The sequence below is a fragment of the Delphinapterus leucas genome, chromosome 20 (assembly GCF_059928025.1).
Source record: "Delphinapterus leucas isolate spDelLeu-1000000601 "Yukka" chromosome 20, BTC_Dleu_Yukka2, whole genome shotgun sequence".
Lineage (NCBI taxonomy): Eukaryota > Metazoa > Chordata > Mammalia > Artiodactyla > Monodontidae > Delphinapterus > Delphinapterus leucas.
The window spans coordinates 33,431,930-33,457,005 of record NC_143148.1 but is presented as its reverse complement, the minus strand read 5'-3'; the positions used below and the strand labels follow the sequence as shown (position 1 = coordinate 33,457,005).

The following is a 25,076-nucleotide window of genomic DNA, read 5'->3' as shown; positions in this document are numbered from 1 at the left end:
TGAAATAAACTAATGAGTTAATTGGGCAATTAAACATAAAGAAACCAAAACTAACCAACCCCACAGCACCAAGCACAGGGCCAGCTGGAAAAGTGTTCAGTCGATATTTGCTGATTATATTCAGCAACCTCCCAAAGCTGGCTTCTGGGAACTGTTGGATGACCTCCAGAGGAGTCTTTCTGTGAATTTTTTAAAATAGGAAATCAAACAGTGTAACTGCCCTCTAATGGTCTATTTTTTTTTAACCCGGTACGCGGGCCTCTCACTGTTGTGGCCTCTCCCGTTGCGGAACACAGGCTCCGGACGCGCAGGCTCAGCGGCCATGGCTCACGGGCCCAGCCGCTCCGCGGCATGTGGGATCTTCCCGGACCGGGGCACGAACCCCTGCATCAGCAGGTGGACTCTCAACCACTGCGCCACCAGGGAAGCCCTAATGGTCTATTTTTTAATAATAAAATCCAAGAATTCTCTGGCGGTCCAGCGGTTAGGACTGCATGCGTCCACTGCCGGGGGCACGGGTTCAATGTCTGGTAGGGCAACTAAGATCCCGCATGCCATAAGACGCGGCCACAACGCTGTCTTACCAAGGGTTTAAGAACCAGGTGACCTGGCCCCTGGCTTCCTCTTGAACTTCATCTCTCCCCAGTCCCTTCAGTTTATAACTTTATGTCCCTCCTCAAAGACTCCAAAGTCTTTCCTGCCTCAGGGCCTTTGCATGTATGGTAGTTTTCTCAGCCTGGAATGCTCTTTTCCTGTCTGATTCTTAGGCATCCTTCAAGTCTCTGCTTAAATGTTTACACTTTCCCTGACCCAGCTACCTAAACGACACCCCCAAATCTCAATTATTCTTTCCCATGGCATCTTGCTTTTTCTTGTAGTAATATCATCACAATCTGTAATTATCTATTTATCTGTGCATTTGTATATCTAGAGGCGGTCTCCCCCATCAGATTCCTTGAGGGTAGGGTCTCTGCTTGGATGGCTCTCAGGGCTGTCCCCAGTGCCTGGCGCATCCAAGGTGCACACTTAACATCTGGTCAGTGCCAGAACCCCACAGCCTCACCAGTATGCTCCATCCCCACCCCAAGGGACAGCAGGCCCAGTACCCAGTAGGGGCTTGGCCAGGGTAGGGAGCCTTTGTAGAATTAAGGAGAGGTGAGACAGGACAGGTGCTGCAGGTGATCTGTGTGGAGATGGCCCGCACAGACCCGAGGAGGGGGGACTAGCTCTGGGAACGGACAGACCCTCTCCTCCTCATCCCCAGCTGGCTCCCCCCACCCCCATCCCAAGAGCCCAGGGTGACAGTGGGAGCTCTGGGTGGGCATCAGGTTCCTTCCCACTTTTTCTGACTGGGGACGAGTGAAGTTGGTTTGGAAGAAAAGGTCGAAGGAAAAAACAATACAGTGATTGAGTCTTGCTCTCTGCCATTTGAAAGGAATGAAAGTGGGATTAACCAAAAACACAAAATCCAAACCCAAACCAAAACATCCTACTGTTTTAGAATCTGCCTCAGAAACAATCATCTTACTGTTTTCCGTGACACTGTAAAATTAAGTGTTTACCCAACAGCTTTGTTCTGCACTTGGGCTCACACAGTCTGCAGAGAGGCTGGGCTCTGGGTAATGATTTGGCAGCTACCAAGAAGCACTCCTCATTCCCTGAGTATCTGCTGTATGTGTGGGGTGGAGAAGAGGGTCTCAGGTGCATTGGGGGTGGGGAGTGGGCGTTGAACCTCCAGTTGAGTAAATATCAAAGGTCACCTTCTCTGAGAGGTCATCTTTGACCACTCTGTCTAAAAGTTGCCTCCTGGTCATCTCTGTCACGCTCCTCTGTTTTATTTATTTATTTATTTATGTTTTGGCCACACCACTTGGCATCTTATTTCAAAGACCAAGGATAGAACCCGCCCCCAGCAGTGAAAGCGCTGAGTCCTAACCACTGGACCGCCAGGGAATTCCCTGTTTTATTTTAGTTACAGGATTTGTCACTACCTGAACTTATTTTTTCTCTCCAGTTTATTGCTTGTTACCCCCAGTAGAAAGTGGGATCCAAGAAGGCCTTGGGTGGTTTTTTGCTTGCTGTATTCACATGGCCTGGGGTAGGGTCTGACATATAGTAAGGTCTCAGCAATCATTGGTTGACGAATAAATGAATCAATTATCTGTGCAGGTCGATATGGCCTGAGGGATGTGTGTGTGTGTGTGTGTGTGTGTGTGTGTTTCAGGGTGCAAGTGGAGCGACGAAACCGTAAGTCCAACAGCATCTCCCACCTTCTGACACCTTCACCGCCACCCCCTACCCCTGGCGTGGCAGGAGCTTTCCGTGCAGTATTTCATTTATTTTGCACAGCGGCTCTGTGGAGTGAGGTCCATTTATATCCTTATATTGCAGACGAGGAAACTGAGGCTCAGCGATCTTCTAAGTTACTGCTCAATCAGTTCAGAAGAGAAAACCACATCAACTGAGTCATAAGAGGGCCTCCCCCTTCCACGCACACCCACAATTTATCCAGACCCTCCCCTCCAGGATGCTCGGTCACCCGGGACTCCTTGGGAGTCTCTGCACAGGGATGCCGATCCCGCTTTACGGGGAGACTTCAGAGAGGGGCAAGGGCTCGCCCAAGGGCACACAGCGCCAGTGAAGCATTCGGCAGGGAGCCGGTAGTTGCCCGCTCTGCTAACGGCCGCCAATTTATCCCGGGGCTCGGAAGCTAAGGGTGAGGAGGGAGCGAAGGAGCGGTCAAAGCTGCCGCGAATGCGGGGGATATTGTCAGCAGGCGGCTTTCCCGGGGAGAGAAACGGGCGGCTATCTAGGCTGGTTCTGGTGGGGCCATCTCATTGACCACGGCCTCAGTTTCCGCGTCAAAGAGATGGCGACTTGGTGTGGCTCCGGGATGGACCGGCGGGCGGTGTGCGAAGGGTTAAAGGGGAGGGTTTCGTGGAGAGGGCGGGGCCGGGATTCCGGCCGCACCTGGCGGCTCCCGACTGCTCGCCCAGACGCCGCACGTAGCCCCGGGAGCAGTATCGGGAGCGCGAGTCTCCTCGGAGGAGCCGCGCAGAAGCCGGCACCCGCCGCGGGGAGGGGCGGCGACGGCGGCGGGAGCAACCTGTGGAGGCGAGCGGGGCCGCCATGGCTGAATTCCCGTCTAAAGTGAGCACGCGGACCAGCAGCCCGGCGCAGGGAGGCGGCGCCGCGGTTTCGGCGCTGCGCCCAGACCTGGGCTTCGTGCGCTCCAGCCTCGGGGCGCTCATGCTGCTGCAGTTGGTGAGCGCGCGCTTTGGGCCTGGGGTCCGGGGCCGGGGGGTGGCGGGGTGTCCCGGGGGGCCAGGAGGGGTCGGGGGCTCTAGAGCTGCCCTTTTTCCTTGCTTCTCGCACACCCCCAACCCAGGTTCACATGCGCCCCGATGCGCCGTGCCTTCCTCGGGGGCGCCTCTAGGGCGGACGCCCCCGAGATCACCCTGGAACCCTCTCACCCCGAGACGTCCTAGTTGCCGTCTCTTCGAGCACACACAAGGTGCACCAATGTCAGAGTGCCCACCTCAGCGCCCCATCACTCTCTCCCAAGTGGTCACCAAGAGCTCACCCACAGAAGCTCTCACAAAAGCCACAATCACCGCGCGCCACGCTCTCTCTCTCTGTTTCCCCGTCTCTGGCTCTCCCTGTGCCAGGACTAAGTCCCCAGCCCTCCAGCACCAGCCTGAGGCAAAGTTCACTCTCATCTGACCCTTTGCCAAGCTCCCAGCGGCTCCCCGTGGCTGCACCCCAGAGCACTCCTCGTCTAACCGAGTGGGCACATCCGGTCCAGCACAGACCCTTCGGCAGGGCCCTATGGGCTCCCGCGCGGGAGCCCGGCCCTTCTGGCTTCCACTGGGTAACCTGCCGGTTTCCGGCCGGTTTGACGGGCCCCTTGGGGCCGAGATACCGCGCCCAACGCTGGGGGAGGCATTTGTGGGAAGCCAGAGGCAGGACACCTCTATATCCAATACCCTTTGTAGACCCCAGCCGAGGCCGATCGATGGGAACACCCCTCCCCCCACACACCAATTTCAGGCTTGAAGGTGTTAGCTTTCTCCCCATGGTACCCTCTGGTGCGAGTCGGGAAGCTGGGGGCTGCCCTGTGGGAGGGGCTTGGTGCGTTTTCAGAGGACTAGGGGGGAATTGGAGGTGGGCCAAGATCCATTTTGCATTAGGGCACCTCCTGCTGTCCCACTGCTGGGTCCTAGCTAGGCTGCCAGGTTTAGGACTGAAGGCAGGGTCCGAGACCAAACCTCCCTCCTTACCGCCGGTGAGCATCCTTCCCCCTGGGCCAGGTGTCTCTTTCAGAATTCCTCAAATCTCTTCCTGTGGGGCCCCTCCCCCACCTCAGCCTCAGCCTCAGCCTCTCTCGGAGGTTTAAAATGTAGATCTTGGTCCCCACCCCTGGGAAAAATGTGGAATTGGAATCTCAGTCACTACAGCCCAGAAATCTACATTTTTAGCTTCTCTCTGAGCAGTCTGGCAGATTCTTTGTGAAGGGGAGGGGCGGGGCGGGGGAGAGGTCCCGACTGGGGACTAATTTAAATCTGCAGGTAGGAAAAGCCTGTCCGGAGCGCTGCTGAGCGCTAGGCTCCCGGGTGGTTGTGAAGGGTACAGCAGCCTAGCAGGAAGGGAGTCCCAGTCCCAGGGGTGGGAAAGGGCAGAGGAGAGGGATGATCAATTCTGAGTCCAGGGAGGCTCATGGAGGACAGGTGACTTTTGAGCAGGGACTTCACTGAAATCTGAGGCCGAGGTAGGGAAACGGTGTTCAAAGGGCGGGCCACTGTGCGGGGCAAGCCTTGGGGCTGGGGAAGTGGAAGGGAAGTGGGGAGAGTAGCCAGCAGGTTGGTTTAGCCAGTGTAGGGGAGGAAGAAATTTTCCTCTACCCGTCTAGTTCTTCCGGCTGGTCTAAGAGTTAAATTGACATGAGAGAGATTAACAGGAGAAAATCAAAGTTTAATCACATATACACATGGGAAAGACCCAGAAAAACTGAGAAACTCCCCAAATGGCCAAATCCCTCCCCTTAAACACCATCTTCAGCTAAAGACACAAGAGGATGTTGAGGATGGGGAGCCAGTTATGGGAGGTGAGCAGGAAAAGCACAGTAAACAATTGTGATTCAGATTTAAGTCGTTACTTTTTCCAATGATATGTTTCTAGAGATTTGGTCCACCTCTTGGTACTGTGAGGGAGACACCCTTACAGATGGAGATTTCCCTTACACATGTAAATGTTTCTTACAAAAGGGTAAGAAACCTTGGTTTTCAGTTTTTCCCATGTCTGCTGTTTCTTAGATCAGCAGCTTAAAATTATTATGCCAAGAGATGAATTTTGGGGTGGCAAGTTTTGCTCCCTTACACTGGAGCTGAAGCACTTGTTTCTGGGTGGCCAGAAGCGGAAGGCTTGAATACCTTGCGAGAAGTGGTGACCATGTTCTGTTCGCAGCCTTAAGGGGTTTGGAACAGCAGAGGGATCCCTGCTGGGCTGAGCAGGATGAGGCTGCCTGGTGGGTCCCCAGGGTTAGCTCCCGGTAGACAGGACCTGAGCATCAGCCCCTTTGCATTTGAACAATGAAACTTGGAATAAGGGGAACTAGAGGAAGGCCCTGCTGTGCCTGCAAGGACTAGGGTAGCTTCCTGTGGCAGAGGCTTGTGTCTCTGATTTGGGGGTCCCCGTGGGCTGAGCATCTGGGTCCCATCGTGCAAATGTAGACACTGAGCTGTCCATGGAATGCAGGACTGGCCTGGAGAGCTGTGGTGGAGCTTGGCACTTAGACTCCCAGGGACTGAGTGTGAGTGGGATGGCCTTCTGCCCCCCCTGCAGTGCTTTTGGGGCCCGGGGAAAGGGGGACAAGGGTCTCCCATCAGAGTTCTGAAGACCTGCACCTTTTAGTGCCTTCACCACTTGGCTTGTGGGAGAAGCTGCTTCCTGAACTGTTTCTCTGGCAACGGACAGTTCCACTGGGTCTGAGACAAGGAGGGTTCCACTTAACAGGCACCCCGTCTTCTGGGAAGCCATCATAGCTCCCATCACTCAGGTGCAAACTAAGCTCCAGGCCTTCTGCCAAGAGCTTCATATTCTCTTATTCTCCTCCACTTTACAGGTGAGGAAACTGAGGCTTAGGGGTCAGTTCTTTGCCCAAGAGCTCACAGAGTGATAGAGCTGGGATCTAAGCCCTGAGTGGCCTGACTTTTCTGATCCGTGCTCTATTACCACACTCATCTGGGCTCCTACTGGGCACTGGGTGTGGGAGTGATGGAGACCCCAGGCTCAGGGCCTGCTGTCCAGAAGCTCTTTGTCTGTGAGCTCAAAGGATGAGCTACCTGTGGAGGGATCAGGGAAGGCTGCCTGGAGGAGGCAGTACACGAGAAGGTGAAAGCTAATTCTCCATCAGACCCTTTTGTTTCCCAGGATCTGGTGAAGAGTTCCAGATGTGGGAGGAGGGCGGTGGGAAGGGAAGGAAGAAAGGCCCCAGCTTCTTGAGAAGGAGATGTGTTCTTTGTTTATTTTAGTATTAAATGTGTCCTGAAGAACCAACCTCAGTGTTCACTGATTTATCACTCCCCCAACCCCATCTAGCTCCAGGAAGAACATGAGATGTAATATGATATCAAGTCACATATGATGGAAGAGTTAACGTAATATATTTTTAAAAGTTGGTGGTGTATGTGTGGGTTGGGTAGGGATTGACTTAAAGAGAGCTAAAAGGAGATCTGGAATCTGTCGCAAGTTTAAGGCTGTCAATTCTTTGTTGAGTTTCCTAGCAGCTTAGGCAAAAAGGGAAACATGAATTTATGCAGATAGCATCTAAAAATGGAAGCAGGCAAGTTTGATCTAGAGACAGCTCTTGGTCATTAAAAATCTGGAAGCTTTTTTTTTTAATACAGCAGGTTCTTATTAGTTATCTATTTTATACATATTAGTGCATATATGTCAATCCCAATCTCCCAATTGATCACATGTGGGAGGTAGGGTGCTTTGGACAGGAAGGAGAGGAAATTCAGGAAGGGGAACTCATCAGGGGCCAGGGCCACTAGGGAAGGCTTCCTAATGGAAGTGGGCCCTGAAGGGTTTAGTTATGTGGAAGGGGTAGTAAGGAGGTGCAGAGCAGATGAACCTTGGAATACCTCGTATAAAGGCCCAGCAGTCAGAAGGCATCCTTGAGGCTCAGGACACAGAAACCATATGAATGGCCTGTGTCGGTAGGGCAGTTGTGTTTGGCACCTTTTATCCTTCCCTCTTGCCCTATCTCCTGGGATTGGGGGTGGTCACATGATTCCCAGTTGGCAGATGAATAAGCAGATCAGAAGCCTCACCTGCCACTTGATCACAGTGATCCATGGGTGCTGGTGAGAGTATTGGTGGAAGCAGAGAGCCTTGGGTTCAAATCCTGGCTCTGTCATCTTGGGCAAGTTCCCTAATATCCCTGAGCCTCAGTTTCCTTGTCTGTGAAATGGTGATGGTGGGATTGTGAGGAATGTGGAAGCTGATGCCTGCAAAGGGCTTAGCGCTGTATATGTTAGAACGAAGGGCGGTTAGGATTCACAGGGTCATAGAATCCTAGGGCTCTTACACTTGCTCCCAAAGGCCCCTCGGTGTGTCCTCAACATGAGCTTGCATTCTTCCAGGGACAGGGAGCTCAGTCCCTCTAAAGGCTACCTGCTCCATCCTTGTGCACCTGGGAGTGTGAGAAAGTTTTTCCTTGTGGTAATCCTGACTCTCTCCAGCCCCACAAGGCATGGCAGCCCCTTTTCAGGTTGGGGGCAGGGCAGAGGCTTAAAGTCAACTCTTTAGGTTGGCTAGACAAGGTTGTTGGGATCTGTGAGGTGTGAGCAGAGGTTGGCCATATTGGGATCACAGTGTTGGGGACTCACAGGGTTTTCCATAGCACTGAGTTTCATGGGTTCAGCCTCCTTAGGGCAGCATTCCCCGCCCTGCATGCTACCCACCTTCCTTCCTACTCCACTGTACCCAGCAAAACAATGCCTGTGTTGTTAGCTCTGCCTACCCGCCCCACTTTGTGGCTAGGAGAGTGTCGAGTGTTTGGAATCAATTTATAATTATGTAACAATATATGGACACATTATCCTTAAAAAGCAAAAACCTATTACAGGTAAGGCTAAAGTTATTCTTGGATCCCCTACCCCTCTCCCCAAGGGAACTGCTGTGTTGGGGTGTTTCTAGTTCTTTTTCCTGTGCATTTTAAAAAACATTGATGGTTTTATTCTGTATCCTTTGTTGGGTTGCTTTTCTCACACCCAGGGCACCTGCATCTCTTCATGTTATGCAGAGCTGTCTGCCTCCTTCCTGTTTCGGGCTATCCCAGGATGTCACGGTAGGGCCCGAGCTCATTTAGCCATTTCTCTATTGATGGACCTGTTTTTATTCTTTGAAAAAATTACACAGACATACGGCAAAAATGTTCCAGCAGTCCAAAGCGTTATCAATGAAAATGTAATCTCTCATCCCAGTCGGGTCACTCCTCCCACCCCCATCCCCCGCCCTTGCCCGAGGCATCATGGGTGTGGCATTCCAGGTTGAGTCAGTGCAGTTATTTCTACACATAACCCCTATCAAAACACAGGTAGGCGCACTCTGCCTGTGCCCTGCCACGCTTTTACCCCCTTGGCAATACACCTAGGGATGTTCTATATCATTGCACATAGAGCTACACGTATCTTTCTCTTTTTAATCTTTTATTTCCTTAATTTCTTTAATAGGTAATGTATTTACAACAGTCTAGAATAAGACAGAGTGGGAAAGAACACAGTGAAAAATCTCTGTCCCATTTGGTTAGAGTTGACCTCCCCCATGCCCATTCTTCTCCGTTTCCTGTGTAGCATTTTAGGCTTTCTTTAAGGAGATCTGCAAATGTGGCTATAGATCCCCACCTCTCCCCACTTTACTCCAGGGCTATAGTCTATACACATCCTCCTGCACTTTTCCTTTTTCACTTAAAAGTGTGTCATGGAGGTCTTTTCGTCTCAGTACCTGAAGCGTGATCACTTCTCTTGCGGCTTCTCTAGCAGCCCATCCCGCAGCTGTGGTGTGAGTTGTGCGGCCGGTCCCTCTGTTGACAGACACTTGGGTTTCCACTCTTGCTGTTCCCACACTCTGTCACGGTGAATGATCTCGCCCAAGCCACTGAGCGCATCTGTATGGTACATTTCCGGAAGGGGGACTGCTGGCTCAGGTTATGTGTGTTAGTGATTTTGTTAGAGATTGTCAGAGGCCCTCCATAGGGGTCACATTTGTGCCCCTCAGTGAGCCTTCTCGTAGAGTGCCTGTTCCCTACAGCTCCCATCTGACAGGCGAAATGGCAGGTCAGGGTAGCATTGTCTTGCATTTCTCTTATGAGGAATGAGGTTAAAGAACCTCACTTTTAAAAATATGTTTAAGAGCCATTTGCATTTCCTTGTATGTTTGCTTCTTTCCACATTCTATTAAGTTGTTGGTCTTTGCCCTGTCAGTTGCTAGGAGTGCTAGATGATTTGCAAATATTTTTTCCCTTGTTTGTTTTTTGACTTTGCTCAGGGTATTTTTTTTTGTTTGTTTTTTTATGGTGTTTTTGTTTGCTTGTCTTGTTTTGTTTTTGGTCAGAAAGACTTATTTTTATGTTGCCGAATTTCTTGTTTTCTTTCCTTTTCCTTTTTTCTTTCTGGCTTCTGGAAACTGTGTCAGAGTTAGGACTTTCCCACTTTGAGGTAATAAAGAAAGTCTCCCACGTGGGGCTTGGAAAGTGTTGCGTCATCCACAGTCAATCACAGTCCTGGAGGATTGCTGGAGGAGACAGCCTCATTTGGGTGCTAAAGTGTCTTGAGTGCCTTCCCAACATTTTTTAAATTTAAATCTGGAGCTCTGGATCCTGGGAAGACAACTGTATCTATCTGGGATGTATTAATATTGTTAATTTTTGTTGTATTTAATTTTATAGTTAGCTTCTATTGTGGTAGATAATGCAGGTTTTCTACTTTTTAGTGATTTAAGTTTCTTTTTAAAATTCTTATTTGTGTGATAAATCCACATTCATCAGTGAGGACTAGTTAAATAAATTATGATACATTTATGCAGTGGCATACGATACAGTTAGTAAAAAGATAACTTCTTACCCCTCAACGAAAACAATAAGGCAGCTCTGTATGTGTGTAATGATGGACAATCTCCGGGCTGTATGGTTAAGTGGAAAATGCAAGGTGAAAACCTGTGTGTGTAGAATACTGTCATTTGTCTGGGAGAAATACACACAGGCTATATAAATATACACACTCGCCTATCTGAAGTGTATGTGTGTGCATGCATGCCTAGGTAGTCTTTGGCAAGACACTTGAGAAATCACTCTTGGTTGCCCCCAGGGAAGAAATTGAGTATCAGGGGAAGAGGGAGACATGCTAAAAGCACCATTTTGTTACCTATCATGTCATATATATCATGCATTTTAAAAATAAAATAACTTATCAAAAAAATCTTTTAAATAAATGAAAATAGTGGGTAAAAAAATAGGACAGGTCATTTATGGGTGCAGCAAAAGCTATGAAGATGGCACTTGAAGTCTCCCTCAGGCCCAAAGAGGGGGAGGCACTTTCCCAGGATCACAGAGCAGCAAGCAATGGCTTTGAGTTCAGTGTTACTGGCTGGGTGACCTTTTCGTAAGTGGAAAGAGGTAAGGGCTGCGGAGCTGTCCACGTGTGGTGGATGCTCTCAGTTTCTGTTGGAGTATCAGGGCCAGGTGTTGGTTACTCCTTATCAGCTGGTGAGCTGTTTGTGGTGGAACTCAGTGAGGATTATGCCCTGATTTCCTGCTCTTAGATGGTCTGAGGGAGCTGCAGGGGGTCCTGCCCTGGTCCCCATGGCAATTTGGAACCTGAGTGTTGGGGGAGAGCCTGTTTTCCTTGGCAGTCCAGTGAGCCCAGCCCTGGATATAAACTGGTCCTTTGCTGTTGGGCTGAGTTGGCCCTTCCTGTTTGACCAAGGGGTGGGAGGACAGGGTGGTACCACAGGGTCTCACGGAGAGGCGAGAGCAGGAAGGCCAGGGCTGAAGGTCAGGCAGGGCCCAGCTGCTAGGGAACAGACCTGGGGCTGTTCTGGGATGTTTGAGCTTCATTCAGTTAGGAGCGGAGAGGTCAGATACCAGATGATCTGCCAGCCTGTATGAGATTAGCCAGATGGGGTCACTTGTCTGTCCTCGAAGTTTAGATGGGGTGGGGCTTGCTCAATGTCACCCCAAACATTAGTGACAGAGTCAGGACTAGAGCTAGTGTCTGAGGAAGGAAGTCCAGGGAATAAGGAAGACCCTCACTTTAGGTGCCCCTCCCCCCAGCCCTGTTCCTCAGCAGGTAGAGAGGCCAGGCCTCATGGGGCTAATGAAGTTCACACGCTCCCAGAAGCCAGCTCTCTCTGGAGGGCCGACGGCCAGACGGGGACCCGCCTGGGGTGCTGAGAACATAAGATTCTGTCATCCCTCTCCAGCCAGGGTTCAAGGACTGACCCTGCCCCTTCTCTGCTCTCGCCTCCGGGGCAGTGATGCTCCCTGCAAACAAATTAGTCTCCAGGGAGTGTCCCTACCTCCTGGAATTTGGAGTTCTGTCCTCTTCTGGGCGTCTCTATCTACTGGGTCACAGAACTGTCCCCACCCTTACAGTGCATGACCTTGGGCCACGTCCATCTCTTCCGAGAGCTTTGCTTTCCTCATCTGTGAAATGGGCCAAGTGCTTTACTTGAGAGAGTTGGGCTTCCTGGGGGTGAAGCACTGACGGGGGCTGGATTTGGACTTGACCTGGGCTTTCAAGGGGACTAAGGCCTTCCTGGGAAAGCTCTGTGTCGCCATAAGGGTCTTAGTGCTGGGGAGGCACCGGTTGACTTTCTGGGGAGGACCAGGAGACCCCCAAGGGAGGAAGGTGAGCAGGTCTTAATTTCTGGAACCTCACCCAGGGGGGTGCATTGCTGCTGGCTCTGGGAGCCAGGGAAGGCCTCGCGGATGCCTCGGGGATGCGTCTCTGGCCCCAGAGTGCAGAGTGGGAACCAGCAAGGGTGTAGGCAGGAGGCAGCTTGATCTTCATGTTGGGAACATTCTTCTAGAACCCTGAGAGAGACCCCAAAGGAAGAGTGGTGGCAGTGGGCTCCTTGACGTGCAGGCTGCACACAGGGGCCGGAGGTCCTCATGAGGGGCTCTGGGGGCGGCAGGGCCATGGGGGCAGAAGTTTCTTTCATCTCTAGCTCTGAGACTCGGGGACTCAGGAATAACAAGCAGCGTGATAAAGGCTGCATTTGGAAAGCCCTGGAGGTGAACCAGGCCCTGCGCCAGTGTTCCCATCCTCCTCCTCCTCCATGGCAGCCCAGGCTGGGAGCGGGGTGCTCGTGGGTGGGGACCCTGGTTGCCTGGCTCCCCGCTGCACTTCCGGGGCCTATAACAGTGTCTGGCAGAGAGCGGGCCCTCGGGAGAGTTTGTTCAATGACTCGATTTGGTAACTCACGTGCCTGCTTTTCAGGTGACAAAAGGGAGGCTTGGCCGAGTTAAATACCACCCCAGACCGGGTCACTTGGCTCGGGCTGGGTTCTGAATGCCCTCGCACCTCCTGTAGAGCTGGGGTGTGATGGCCTAGGATTCTCGAAGGCTCGTAGTGTACAGAGCGGGAATTCCAAGGAGCCTTTCCCTAGAGCCCGGCCCCTCTGCACAGGGAGGAAGGAGGTGGTGTGTGGAGTTGTTGTGGCCACGCAGGCACCCGGAGCCTCTGTCCCCTGCGCCTTTGTCTCCTGGGACACAATGGGTGGCTTTTTGTCCCCATAAAGTCCCTTTCACTGTAGGGAGAAGGGCCAGGGCGGGGGTGGAGTATGGGCCTGGTCAGGCCAAGTTCTGAGTGTCCTCAGCTGCCCAGATGTGTCCCTGTGAGGGGGAACCCCGGGAAGGGTTCACGTGGTCCCCTGGGCCTCAGTTTTCTGGATGGTGCAGTGGGGAGAAGGGAGTCCTTGGGGGCTGTTGGATGGGCCCTGCCCTCAGATTGTTTCTAAAACATTTGGTTTCATTGCCAGTGTTTAAAAAGCTGAAGATTTCACGTAGAAATTCGGATTTCTAACGTCTCCTGAAAAATCAGAAGTTCTTGGGACTGCCCTGGTGGTCCAGTGGTTAAGACTCTGAGCTTCCAGTACAGGGGGCATGTGTTCAATCCCTGGTTGGGGAACTAAGTTCTGGCAGGCTGCTCTCAGCTCCACAGGCCTCCCCTGGCCCACCTTAGTCACTTCTGTGACCTGTGTGCCTTGGCGGCTGCTGAGTTTAAAACCCTAATGTCAGCCTCCAGGCACTGAGGTTTTGTCCCCCGCGTGGACGCTGCGGTGTGGGGTTTACTCCCTCTAAGCTGTCTAACAGCCCTCCTAGCCACTCACAACTTCTACAACTTTTCACTTTTTCCTTTACACTTTTTCCTTTTACTTGCATGACACACCTATGAGGTGACCAGGAGAGGTGTACTTGTCCAACCCCCTCACGTGTCAGATGAAGAAACAAACCAGAAAGGTTAGGTGCCTCTTCTAAGACCACACGCCAAATCTACAAGGGTCTAACTCAGCCCAGGAGGTGGAGAGGATTAAAAGGAGAGTTGGCGTGACCATCTTTGGGCGGGAGAGGAGTTAGCCAAGTGCTCATGGGATTGGTGGAGTCCCTCCAGTAAGTACAAGGGAGGGAAGGCTGTGGGCCCCCCCTGGAGGAGCCCTGTGTTGAGGAGTGTCAGGCCTCAGACTTAGGGGATCCTTGGAGAACACTGGGCAGACCTCCCTGCTCCCATTGTACAGGGGGGAAGACTGAGGTCTAAAGGGATGAAGTGTTCTGCCCAGGGACCCTTAGCCTGTGAGGAGTGGAGGGAGTGTAGCTGCAGGAGGTGTCCTGGGGGGTGGCTGGACTGGGTTCTGCTCCCTACCACCTACGCACCTCCCTTTCTTTGGATAAGCCCAGCTGCCTTATCTGAAAGGTGGGCGGGGGCCCCACTGGCTGAGGACCCTTATCTGCCAGGAACTGCCTGGTGCTTATTAGATGCATTATTTTTCCAAGGCCTCACACCCCTAGGAACTGCACACACTATTACTACTGCAGGAAACCAGCCACAGAGAATGGATCGGGAAAGCCATGTTCTAACCTCTCAGAGTGATAACATTAGAGCACGGAGAGTGTTAAGCCTATGTTGGGCATTGGTCTAAGTACCTTACATATATTACTTCATTTACATCTACCCTATGAGGTAGGCACATTTTGAATATAAGGACACTGAGGCACAGAGTGGTTCAGCAACTTGCCCGAGGTCACACAGCTAGTAAGTTGGCAGGGCCAGAGCTTGAACCCAGGGAGTTAATAGACCACCTTTCCATTAGAGTTAATGCCAACACCCCCCAGTTAAATCAGATCATAACAGCCATTCGTAGACTCAAAGAGTAGCTAAGATAGATGTATTCGTTTCCTACAGCTGCCATAACAAAATGCCACAAACTAGGTCGCCTAAAAAACATAACAAGGGGCTTCCCTGGTGGCGCAGTAGTTGAGAGTCCGCTTGCCGATGCAGGGGACACGGGTTCGTGTCCCGGTCCGGGAAGATCCCACATGCTGCGAAGCGGCTGGGTCCGTGAGCCTGTGCTTTGCAACGGGAGAGGCCACAACAGTGAGAGGCCCACGTACCGCAAAAAAAACACACACACAAAGAAACCCACCAAAAACAGAGGGACTTCCCTGGCGGCCCAGTGGTTATAGACTCCATGCTTCCACTGCAGGGGGGCATGGGTTTTATCCCATGTAAGATCCCACATGCCACGTGGTGTGGCTAAAAATAAAACAAGAATTTATTGTCTCACAGTATTAGAAGTTCAAAATCAAGGTGCTGGCAAGGTTGGTTCCTTCTGGAGGCTCTGAAGGAGAGTCTGTTCCATGCCTCTCTCCTAGCTTCTGGTGGTTGCCAGCAATCCTTTGTGTTCCTTGGCTTGGAGACACGTCACTCTAATCTCTGCCTCCATCTTCACATGGTGTTCTCCCTCTGTGTCTCTTTGTCCAGTTTCCCTCTTATAAGAACTCCAGTCCCTGGATTGGGGCCCACCCTAACTGAGGAATGCCTCTTGGTCAGGCATTTGTGACTAATCCCTCTCCTCTCTGGCCCTGCAGGTGCTTTTAACAAAAATATCTCTGTTATCCAGTCGTTGAGAAATTTTTGTTTGGAGGTGCAAAGGTCCTGGGGCATGTGTGAATGAGACCTTTTTTTTTTTTCTTATATTTCTTGAATGTGACCTTTTTGACAGCCATCATTTAAAGAGAAAACCCCTAATCAGAAATCTTTAGGTTTTCAGGAACACAGGGTTTGTTTGTTTTTTTCCTTCAAGATTTCCAGACCTTTCTCTTTGTTTATCTGCAGTGCATGCCTGAGGAGGTGTTGCTGGGGCCTCAGAGAGTTTGGAAGGACCAAGGGGATGAGGTTTGGTTCTGTGTATGTATGTGTATGTGTGTGTGTCTGTCTTTAAGAGTAAGACACACAGATATATGTGTAGACCCCCATGGAGAAACATGGGGACAGATGAACACGTAGGCAAGAGACAGGGACCCCCAGAGGTAAAGGCACAGAGTTCTGTTCTTCGTCACATGGCTCCCTCCCTTCACCTCTCGCATGCTCATATGTTCTAGTGAGATCTTTCTTGGCCTTCTTATCCTTCTCAGCTGGATTTTCCCCCACAGCACATATCCTGCGTTTCCCTCATGTATTGGGTTTTTATCTGCTACCCGCCCCGCTGTCCCCCGCCAGGAGAGCAGGGCTTTTCATGTTTTGGCTCACACACACAGTGGTAGGTGCTCAACAGATATTTGTTGAATGAGTGAACCCAGAGGGATGCACACGGCAAGGCCTGTGGTCAGAGAGGGTGTCAGAATTGCACGAGGGCCTGGGTGAAGCCCTGTGTGCAGGTGGCAGAGTTGGGGCCTCCTGCCTTGCTCTCCACCCTTGTCACCCTACTGCCCTTCCCCTGCACAGTGGGGTTTACTGTTCTGTACTGGACTATAAGACAAGTCCTCTGGCCTCTTCCAGCTAGACTGTGGGTCCACAGCAGGAGGGAGGGGTCCAGCAGCTCCTGCAGCTTCTGGAGATGAGGCCTGGGCCCAGCTCCCCATGCAGGGCCACCCCGGCCAGCAGACGGTCAACACATGTAGGGGTGCCTTGGACTGGGGCACTTCCTGTAGATTCTTGGGGCTGGGGGTGAGGGGACGGGAAAAACCAGTCTGTCTGGTTGAGGTGGGGGAGGGCAGAAACCGAGGCGGCTCCCTGGGCAGCAAGGCCAGAAGGAACACCAGAAATTCCCATTGCTTATGCAGCAGCTTTGTCTCTCAGAGGCTGCGCTTGCTGATCCGGAAATCAGGGCTGGGCAGGAGGGCGAGGCAGAGACCAGAGAGCCTGGATGCCTGCGGGGCCTCCCCCCTCGGAGCCAGCAAAGTGTCCTCATTTTTTATACATCACTAAGTAACTCTCAGTAGCCCAGGTTCCAGAGAACAACAGATCTGGGTTCAAATCCTGCCCTGCCCTTTACCCACGGGTGACCGTAGATGACTCATTTTCCTCTGAGCTCCTGTTTGGAAAATGGGGATAATACATAATACTGACTAATGAGAGGGTTATGGGGAAGTCAATGAAATAAAAGGGAAGGTGCTTACCTGAGGCCTGGCACACAGCTGGAGGGCATTATGTGGTTATTGTGACCAAGCCCATGAGTAATACACCAACAATTGATAAGTGTACATTAGTGTAAACCCAGATCGATCCTTTCTTGATTTTTCAGTTCACCGCATTTTCTAACTTCCTTTCACATAGTTGGAACCAGGCAACACGATGGCATGGAGGCCTGTAAGGACCCTGCTTTAAGTGAGGAGATAATTGTCTGCCCCTGACACGCTCAGTCCTCCCCGGGAGGGTCCTGCGTCCTGCTTTGGGAGTGTCTGTCCTCCTTTGTAACAGTGACCCTCCCCCAGCCCTGGGGGCTCTTGCCCGCTGATGTGTCTGTTTTAGGCAGGGTGTCCTAAGGTTGGGTGGTTGGGGGGCTGTGCTGAGACACCCGCACTCTGGGTCCTCATGGGTCAGGGCTGTGCCCGCAGCGGTGTGACTGCCCTCAAGGGCCTGCTATCTGTCCCACCTTCCTCGCCTGCAAACTGGGCCCCATGGGCCACCCAGCCTGTTGGTGGTGGCTAGAGGAGGGCACTAGAGGCTAGAGGTAGGGCAGGGGAGGCTGGCAGGGTGCAGTGTGGGGTGGGCGTCCCTGGGGTCTCACCCCCCCACCCCGGAACGGGAGGAGGAGCAGGTGCAAAAATCTGGAGAGAGGGGGGAGTGGGCGCTTTCCCGAGTCTCCCACTCCCACCCCTGGGTGGAGGCAGGCAGGGCTGGGAGCACATTCACCGATTCACCCCTGCGTCCTCTTGTGACACACAGCACCTGTCGGGGGCGGGGGTCTGACTTCTGTTTCCTGGATAAGGAAACTGAGGCCAGTTACCTCTTGAGCATGTGTTTATCGAGCAGGTCTATGTGCCAGGCACTGCCGGGCACTGGAGACACAGTGATAACCAAAGAAGGATTCCTCGGGGGCCTGCGTTGTAGCAGGCGGACTCGAGTTGCCCTGGTGAGCCGCAGAGAGCGGGAAGGCACTTGCCTGGTGTCCCATAGCCCAGGCAGGGTGAAATCCCAGCTCCTGACTCCTAAGCCCAGGGCTCCACCTCTCACTTCCAGGTGGTGGGGAGAAAGGAAAGTCGTCACAGGGGCTGCTGGACGCCCGGCCTCAGCTAGGCTTATTCCTGCCGTGACCCCACAGGTGTAGGGGGATCGATACAGAAACTTCCCTTTTGGTCCTTGGCAGGGGTGCTTCGGTGAGGTGCCTGGCAGGCACCCATTCTGGCTGCTCTGAGGTGAGTGACAGCGCTCCCGTGTCTGGTCTAGGAGCTTGTGGCGGGGGGACTTTCTGTCCACCAAACCAGCAGCAGAGGTGGGTTTCGCTCCTGAGCCACTTCCCTGTGATCCGACTGATGGTTGGCTCATCCTTGAGACGGTGGCAAGGTCGCTGGGAGCCTTGGTGTCACACACTGTCCACGGGAAGAAGAGTGGCAGCTTTCTCTGTCTTCAGCAGCAGAGCAGCCTTCCTCCACAGCCCCAGGTGACCCTCCCGCCCTCAGCGGCCAGTCCCGAGGCCTGCTGCCGGCCAGGGATTCTGGAGAATGCCCTTGTGGTGAAGGAGGACGTGCTGGCCTGTGGGGTCTCAGCCAGCAGGGAAGGGGCCAGGAGAGGCTTGGGGGAGGCTAGGATGGCCACAAGTGAGGTACCACCCTGCCAAGTTCCCCACGAGGCCACGGAGGGGTTCAGCCAACCTACCCGTGTAAAATTCCCTGCAGCACAGCATCCCCAGCTGGAATTGTTTATGTATACAAACCCCCATGGGTCCTGAACCTATGAGGTACGTATGCTCTTTATACTCATGTGACAGGTGATGTGTCCAGAGCACAGAGTGGTTGTGAGCTTACCCAGCGTCACACAGCTGGTAAGGGGAGTGCGTTTTAAATCAGGCAGTTGGCTCCGGAGGCCATGCTGTCAGCCGCTACACACACTACAGGGATGTTGGGGCCCACCCTGCCACATAGGAATGGCGTGATAGGTCCTTTTGCTTTTCTGAGGCCCAGTTTCACCTGTAAGGTGGGGATGGTAACACCTGTATTGAGGGGCAATTAGGAGAGTCGGAGAAGCTGGGGGTGGAAGGGGCTTGGTAGGGCACCAGGCAGAGGTCACCGTACCTCTGGGACTCTGTGCTTGTGTGTCCCTCCTTCAGGGATGTGCTGGTGACTTCATCTTTCTTTCAGAGGCTTTTACTAAGCCCCTGACCAAGCTCGGGTCCTGTACTGGGTGCTGAGATGCACCTATGAATGGGACAGTCATTGTCTTGCCCGTGGGGAACTGGGCAAGCTTGGGACACCACCCCTCCGGGGCTGCAGGGGTCTCACCCTGGAGGCAGCAGGGTGGAAGGCACTGCTGCTGTGGCTTCCAGTCTGGGGAAGGAAACAGAATTACAGTCTTGGGTGGTGGGTGCCTGGGGGGCCATGTGAGCACAGAAGAGAGTTCTGGAACCCAGACTGGAGGAGCAGGGAAGGTGCCCTGGAGCACATAACATTTCAGCTGAGATCTGAAAGGAGTACGTTACCAGGCAAGGGCTTGGTATGTATTGATATGCAGTAGGAGCCAAGTACATTTTTCTTGGGCAAATGAGAAATGTGTCCTGCAGAGGGCGCCCCACGGCAAAGGCCTGGAAGCCTCTGGTCTGTGGCCTCCAGCCTGAGTGCTGGGGGCTCTGGGAGACGCTGGCCCTGTCTCGCTCCCTCCAGGTGCTGGGGCTGCTGGTGTGGGCCCTGATTGCCGACACCTCGTACCACCTGTACCCGGCCTATGGCTGGGTGATGTTTGTCGCTGTCTTCCTCTGGCTGGTGACAATCGTCTTCTTCATCCTCTACCTGTTTCAGCTGCACATGAAGCTATACATGGTGCCTTGGCCGCTGGTGGTGAGTCTGGGTAGGAACCCTGGGGGTGGGTCCAGGCTGACCCCTCTGCCTCTGGGTGTAGCTGTGACAATGCAGCCTTCCCTAAATGAGAAGTGGCAGGTGGGGGTTGGCTGAAGTCCTCGCTGGCCTGTAGCTCTGGGTGGGGGAGGGAGGATTGGTGGTTCAGGTGTCCAGTTTTTCTGAGCACTGAGAGCCACGAATCCAGGAGGACTTAGGCTTGACTTTCTCCCACGAAGGGAGTAGAAGTGAGGGGCTGTTGAATGGAGAGACCGGAGGCCATTTGGGATCTTGAAGGTATTTTTCCTTTTGGGGGGCAGTCGGGATTTGAATCTGTGGGTTCTGACTGGCAGCCCTGGGCCTGGAGGTTGGGCTGAGCTGGCAGGAATCACCGAGGCTGGGCCTGGTGTGTGCAGGGCTCAACGTGCCATCTCACCCCCCGCACCCTGCGTCTGCAGGGTGAGGCCCCTGCAGCCTGGCAGAGGACGGTGTCCCGGGTTGCCCGGGTCAGTCTCCTTGGGACACAGAGCTGTGAGTGTCCATAGGAAGTACCCTGGCCAGACACAGAGAAAGCTGCTAGGGCTTTTTTCTCTGACCCGGAAAACCCCTGCAGCTGGGGTCTGAGGCTTTCAGTGAGCGGAGAGAGGCAAGAGAGGCACATGATTGTAAGACAAGCAAAGCTGGGACTAGGCAGCATTGTTTGCAATTCAATGACTTTTGAAGCTGAGGAAACGTGAGTCATCCTCAAGACAGACCGTGTTTGTTAGATCTTGACATCACTGGCAGGAGCCAGGTGGTGTTTGCGGTGGGCACTGGGCTTGGAGGGAAGATCCTGGCATGAGGAGGGGGCGGCCCGACTTCCTGGCTAGGGTCCAGCCCCTGCCTCGTGTCCTAGGAGCCTTGAAGAAAGACATCCCCGGAGATGGAGGGGCCTTGGTGTCTCTTAGCACAGATCTGGGGCCCAGCCACAGCTGCTGATGGAAGGAGGCTCCTTTCCCAGGCCATGATGGCAAGGCAGTGTCTCACCCTCCTAGAGGAGGCTGAATTATGATTGCCAAATTGGGCTTTTCTGGGATAGGGGCTACAAGCCCCCTTCCGGGCGCAGGTAAGAGGCGTGGGTCAAATAGGTCAGGAGGGGTTCTGGAGAACCCGCACCCATCTGTCCATAGGAAGCCGCCTCTACTCAGCTCTGTTGTTAGTGGGAATGCAAGTGCCAAATCTTGATATTTTAAGATTGAAAGTTTTATATGAAATCTTAAAGTTTTCGTATGAAATCAAATTTAAGACGTAATATTTTTAAGAAATCTATGGGATGAGCCAAACATGCCTGAGGGCCACCAGTTTGCGATCTCTGCTAAGTGTCAACTGTCTCCCGGGGCCAAGCGCTGGGGGAATGGGACCTGGGCCTGGTTGTCAGCCCAGGACCCTTCCTTGCCAGCCTGACTTAGGGGTCCTCACCCTGGCATTTGACATGGGGCCTAGAGCCTAGGATGTGGCCGAAAGGCAGACATAGGTTCTTCCCACTGAGGGCAGAGAGAGACGTGAGGCACCACCACCCACGCCCCCGCCGCACGGGTCAGCCTCAGAGCCAAGTCCTCGGACAACAGGGAGGGCCGGGCCTGGCTAGGAGCCAACACAAGCAGGCCCCGGGTTCAGCTGGTGCAGTCAGAGACAGGCTTGGTTTGGTCTCTTGCCATCAGGAATGGGTTTTGCCTTGTGGAACTGTTGCTGTCCTGACCAGGTCCACAACGCCCCCCCCCTCCCCCGCCCCGCCCCACCATCTCTCAGCCTTCGGTATGTCTACGTTCCCTGCTCATATGGCCTCCAGGCTGACCCTGTGTAGACCACTGTCTCTTAAGGCCTTTTTAGTGGGAAAGACCCACGTGTCTCCATCCTCATCCTTGAGCCCCAGCCCCTGTTCTGGCTACTAAAGGGATGTGCTCGTGGGGACCAGGAGGTTCCACAGTTACTGGAAGTGTCTCACGTCTTAAGACTTCTCTCCCCCGCCTACCCCCAGTTAATGATATTTAATGTGGGCGCCACCGTCCTCTACATCACGGCCTTCATCACCTGCTCTGCTTCGGTTGAACTGACGTCCCTGAAGGGCACCCGGCAGTACAACCAGCGTGCAGCTGCCTCCGTGAGTATGGTTCCCTGGGGCACCCTCGGCAGTTACAGGGGAGACGGGCCAAAGCAAGGTCTGGGCCCCTGGACTCTCACTGCTCCCTGGTCCCAGGCCAGGCACCTGCCACGTGCTGAATTACCCTCCTCTCAGTGGGCTCACAGTTTTCCATAATTAACAGCAAAACCCTGAGGAACCAGAATGCTTGGGAAATACCTGGGTGGCACAAATGAAGTTTCGTGCTGCAATGATTTAGGGTCATAGGTCCTCTTGGAGAATCTGTTAAAAGCGCTCTATCCTCCCCCCTGGAAAAAGGCACGCACAAAAACCTTTCAGTTTAAACCATTTGGGAGATCCTCAGGCTCTCCCATGCAGCTCAAACTCGGGCCCCACGTCAGGTAGCCAGTGAAGTATCAGAATCCCCTCCATACCTGGCACGCCTCACCCACGAGCCCCTGCAGGCACTTCCTCACTGTCCTTCCACTCCCTCAGTGGGGAGGGGGACAGGGACTGCCAGTCCTTTCGACAGACCAGGAAACTGAGGCTAAGAGAGGTGAAGGGACACGCCTAAACTGAGTCCCGGGGAGGGTGGGAGTTAGACCAGGACTTGGGTTTCCTCATTCTTTCTGGTGAGGATGGTTTTGAAATCTGTGAACTCAGTCACCAGGATAGAGACATGGAAATTCTGAACGTGGCCTTAGGTGCTAGTGTAGGGATACCTATGAATTGATTCCAGAAAAACTCCTAGGGTAGCTGAACATTGCCTTTTTAAAACTAAATCCCTGAAATGTGTCTATAAAGTAGCTCCTACCCCTTGGTGACTCTTAGCACATTGTGCAGTTATCCCTCTCAATCTAAGACACACCTGGCTTGTGTGGTTAATGGTTCCCCACTAGAATATAAAGTTGGCACCCCAGAACCTGGTACCCATCAGCCCCCACGGTGGTTAAATGGGTGTATGGTTAAGGAGGAGGTGGTGTGGCTCCAGAGCAGCTCATTCTGGTTGAGGGGCCCCGGGTTTCACTGTCTGCATCTCCCTTCCTGGTGCTTGTTATCACTGTCATAGCCCCCAGCCCCGTGTGCCGTGCTGCAGACAGACTCACCTCTGCTGTCTTCTCTTTCAGTTCTTTTCGTGTTTAGTGATGATTGCCTATGGAGTGAGCGCTTTCTTCAGCTTCCAGGCCTGGCGAGGAGTAGGCAGCAATGCAGCCACCAGTCAGATGGCTGGCGGCTATGCCTAAACCACTGGTGCCATGGGCCACCCTGGGCCTGAAGGCTGTAGCCTGGTCCCTGTGCAGGTGGCCCCGCAAGCCCGAAGCCTGAGCCCTGCATGGAGTCAGCCCGGAAGGGACTACACTTGCTCTTCTCTGCTCATCAGACTCCTTGGGCTCACCCCACACTCCCAAGGAATCAGGATCCTTCCTCTGGCAGGCGCATGGGCTGGAAGAGAGGCCAACAGCCAAGACCTCTCCGTCCTCCATATTCAGCAGAAGGTGATGGGGGATACAGGACTCTCTCTGCTTTGTCTTTAGGACTTCGGTGTCCAAGGCTGGGACCCAGCCTTCTCACTGGCACTAAATACACTAACAATGACTCCAGACTTGCAGCCCACCATAGAATATGCCTAACAAGCAGCAATTATTTATCTCTGTTTCTGTTCTGGGAAGCTGAGCAAATTCATGAAACCGTTCTGATTCCTTAAAACATAATCCTGGCCTGACCCTCCGCCAAGCTAGCACGTCACTTGTAGGGAAACATGTCGAAAGAGGGTTATGATGCTGACAGCATGGTCTTCCTTTCCTACATTTCAGACATACCAGTTATTTTAAACTAATCAGTTTTAAGTGACTTCTCAATGATGAAAAGCTTATCCAGGTTTCCCTCCCTTTCCCAAGCGCTTGTTTGTAGTTTTCCCTTTGGGAAAAGCTAACATCAATGCCGACTGCCTCCTTGACACTGTTGATCAGGCACCTGGGACATGAGGGAGGGAGGGAAAGCAAGTCCTTGCTAGTGAGTTGTCCTGTGCTTGGTGGCGACTTCGTTGTTTTTGTTTTTTTACAAAAATAAAGATGAAAGAACTTATTTGGAAAAGACGTTGGGGAATCACGGTTATAGATGCTTATCAACTCCAGGAAGCTGCAGCATAAGTCAGTACAGTCAGGCCTCCGTATCTGTGAGTTTCACATCTGAGGATTCAACCAATCAGTTGATATGCAGAGTCAGCTGTATTCAAAATACTTGCCATTTTACATAAGGGACTTGAGCACAGATGCTCAAGTCCCTTAAGCATCTGTGGGTTTTGGTATCCCCAGCGGTCTTGGAACCAGTGCCCCACGGATACCAAGGGACAACCGTACAAAGGTTCCAAATGCCTATTTAAAGGCAGTTCCAGTCCTGGAGTCACTCAACACCACCAGCCACTTCTTTGACCTGAGGCAGGATGACCAACTTCCTGCCTGCTTTGCTGGGACAGTCCCGTTTATGCCGCTTGTCATGGCATAAATTTAATAGCACCCCTTTTTATTCGGAAAAGGGTCTCAGTTTAACAGTAAATCATTTAGTCATCTTGATGAACTTAAGATTGCCATAATGTCGCCTACCTTGACAGTTTGTGAAGTTCAGAGATCAGATAATCCAAGTGCCTGATGCGCGGAGCTGCTACAGACAGTAGAGAGAGGGGAGAGCAGCAAAGAGGGGGAGTCCTTCTGAACTTATTTTCCCACCACAGCGCAACATGCTCTGAATAATAAGCCACAGGCATTTCTGGGCACCCCTTGGTCCTGTCTTAAAAAACTGGGAACAATTAAAATGTAACTAGATTCAAATAGTTGCAGATGAGCTGCTCCATTGCGAAGGGTGGGGGGGGGGAGGACTAAGTCTGATACCCATGTCCCATTTGGGTCCCAGGCCTAGTTTGTGCCTCTTGTCCTGGTGTGACAATTAAGAGCATCCCTTTTTACTCTCCAGTGTCTCAGAGTTTGAATAACAAATTACAGTCATTCTAGAATTAAGCCATAAAAGGATAGTTTTAAGGAAGACCAACCGATTTTCTTTTGAGGCTTAAGAGAAAACAAAATCCTTGGCAAGACTTACCAGGTTTCTGACACCCTAAAAAACAGCCTATTTTGCTGGAGATGTTAACACTCTTTGTCAAACAACTACCTGTTGGTTCAGGCCAATGCATCCCCCAGTCCTTAGGCCCTGGCCCTACAGTTTGGGTGAACAGTGCTTCCCATGGCTGAGGAGGCCTAGGCAATAGGAGGAGGCAAATGTCTCCTGAGGCTAGGTCTGCACGTGGGGCCTTCTCATCCCAACCATCCCTGAGCCCCTCTGAAGGTGGGACATGATGAGCTAAGTTCCTGAGCAGACGGAGAGAGTTCTAGTTTGTTTTAAGAAAATCAG

At 52.7% G+C, this 25,076-nt stretch overlaps 1 protein-coding gene across 2 annotated transcripts; it reads left to right on the top strand.

The window, feature by feature from the left end:
* Positions 1–2,972: 2,972 nt before the first annotated feature.
* Positions 2,973–23,756, top strand: PLLP (plasmolipin). Of its 2 annotated transcripts, none has more exons than XM_022555870.3 (4): positions 2,973–3,264; positions 19,382–19,555; positions 21,570–21,692; positions 22,799–23,756. In XM_022555870.3, the coding sequence occupies exons 1-4, from the start codon at positions 3,130–3,132 to the stop codon at positions 22,913–22,915; spliced, it is 549 nt and encodes a 182-aa protein (XP_022411578.1). In that variant the 5' UTR covers positions 2,973–3,129; the 3' UTR covers positions 22,916–23,756. The 2 variants fall into 2 exon arrangements, with proteins under 2 accessions (XP_022411578.1, XP_089759258.1); XM_089903132.1 differs by lacking the exon at positions 2,973–3,264 and adding an exon at positions 12,063–15,458.
* Positions 23,757–25,076: the final 1,320 nt, after the last annotated feature.

Excerpts from the sequence above, each read along its gene's own strand:
- PLLP (XM_022555870.3), top strand. The coding sequence starts at position 3,130 with ATGGCTGAATTCCCGTCTAAAGTGAGCACGCGGACCAGCAGCCCGGCG. Across the intron at positions 3,265-19,381 it reads CGCTCATGCTGCTGCAGTTG|GTGCTGGGGCTGCTGGTGTG; the intron begins GTGAGCGCGCGC and ends CGCTCCCTCCAG. Across the intron at positions 21,693-22,798 it reads ACCAGCGTGCAGCTGCCTCC|TTCTTTTCGTGTTTAGTGAT; the intron begins GTGAGTATGGTT and ends CTTCTCTTTCAG.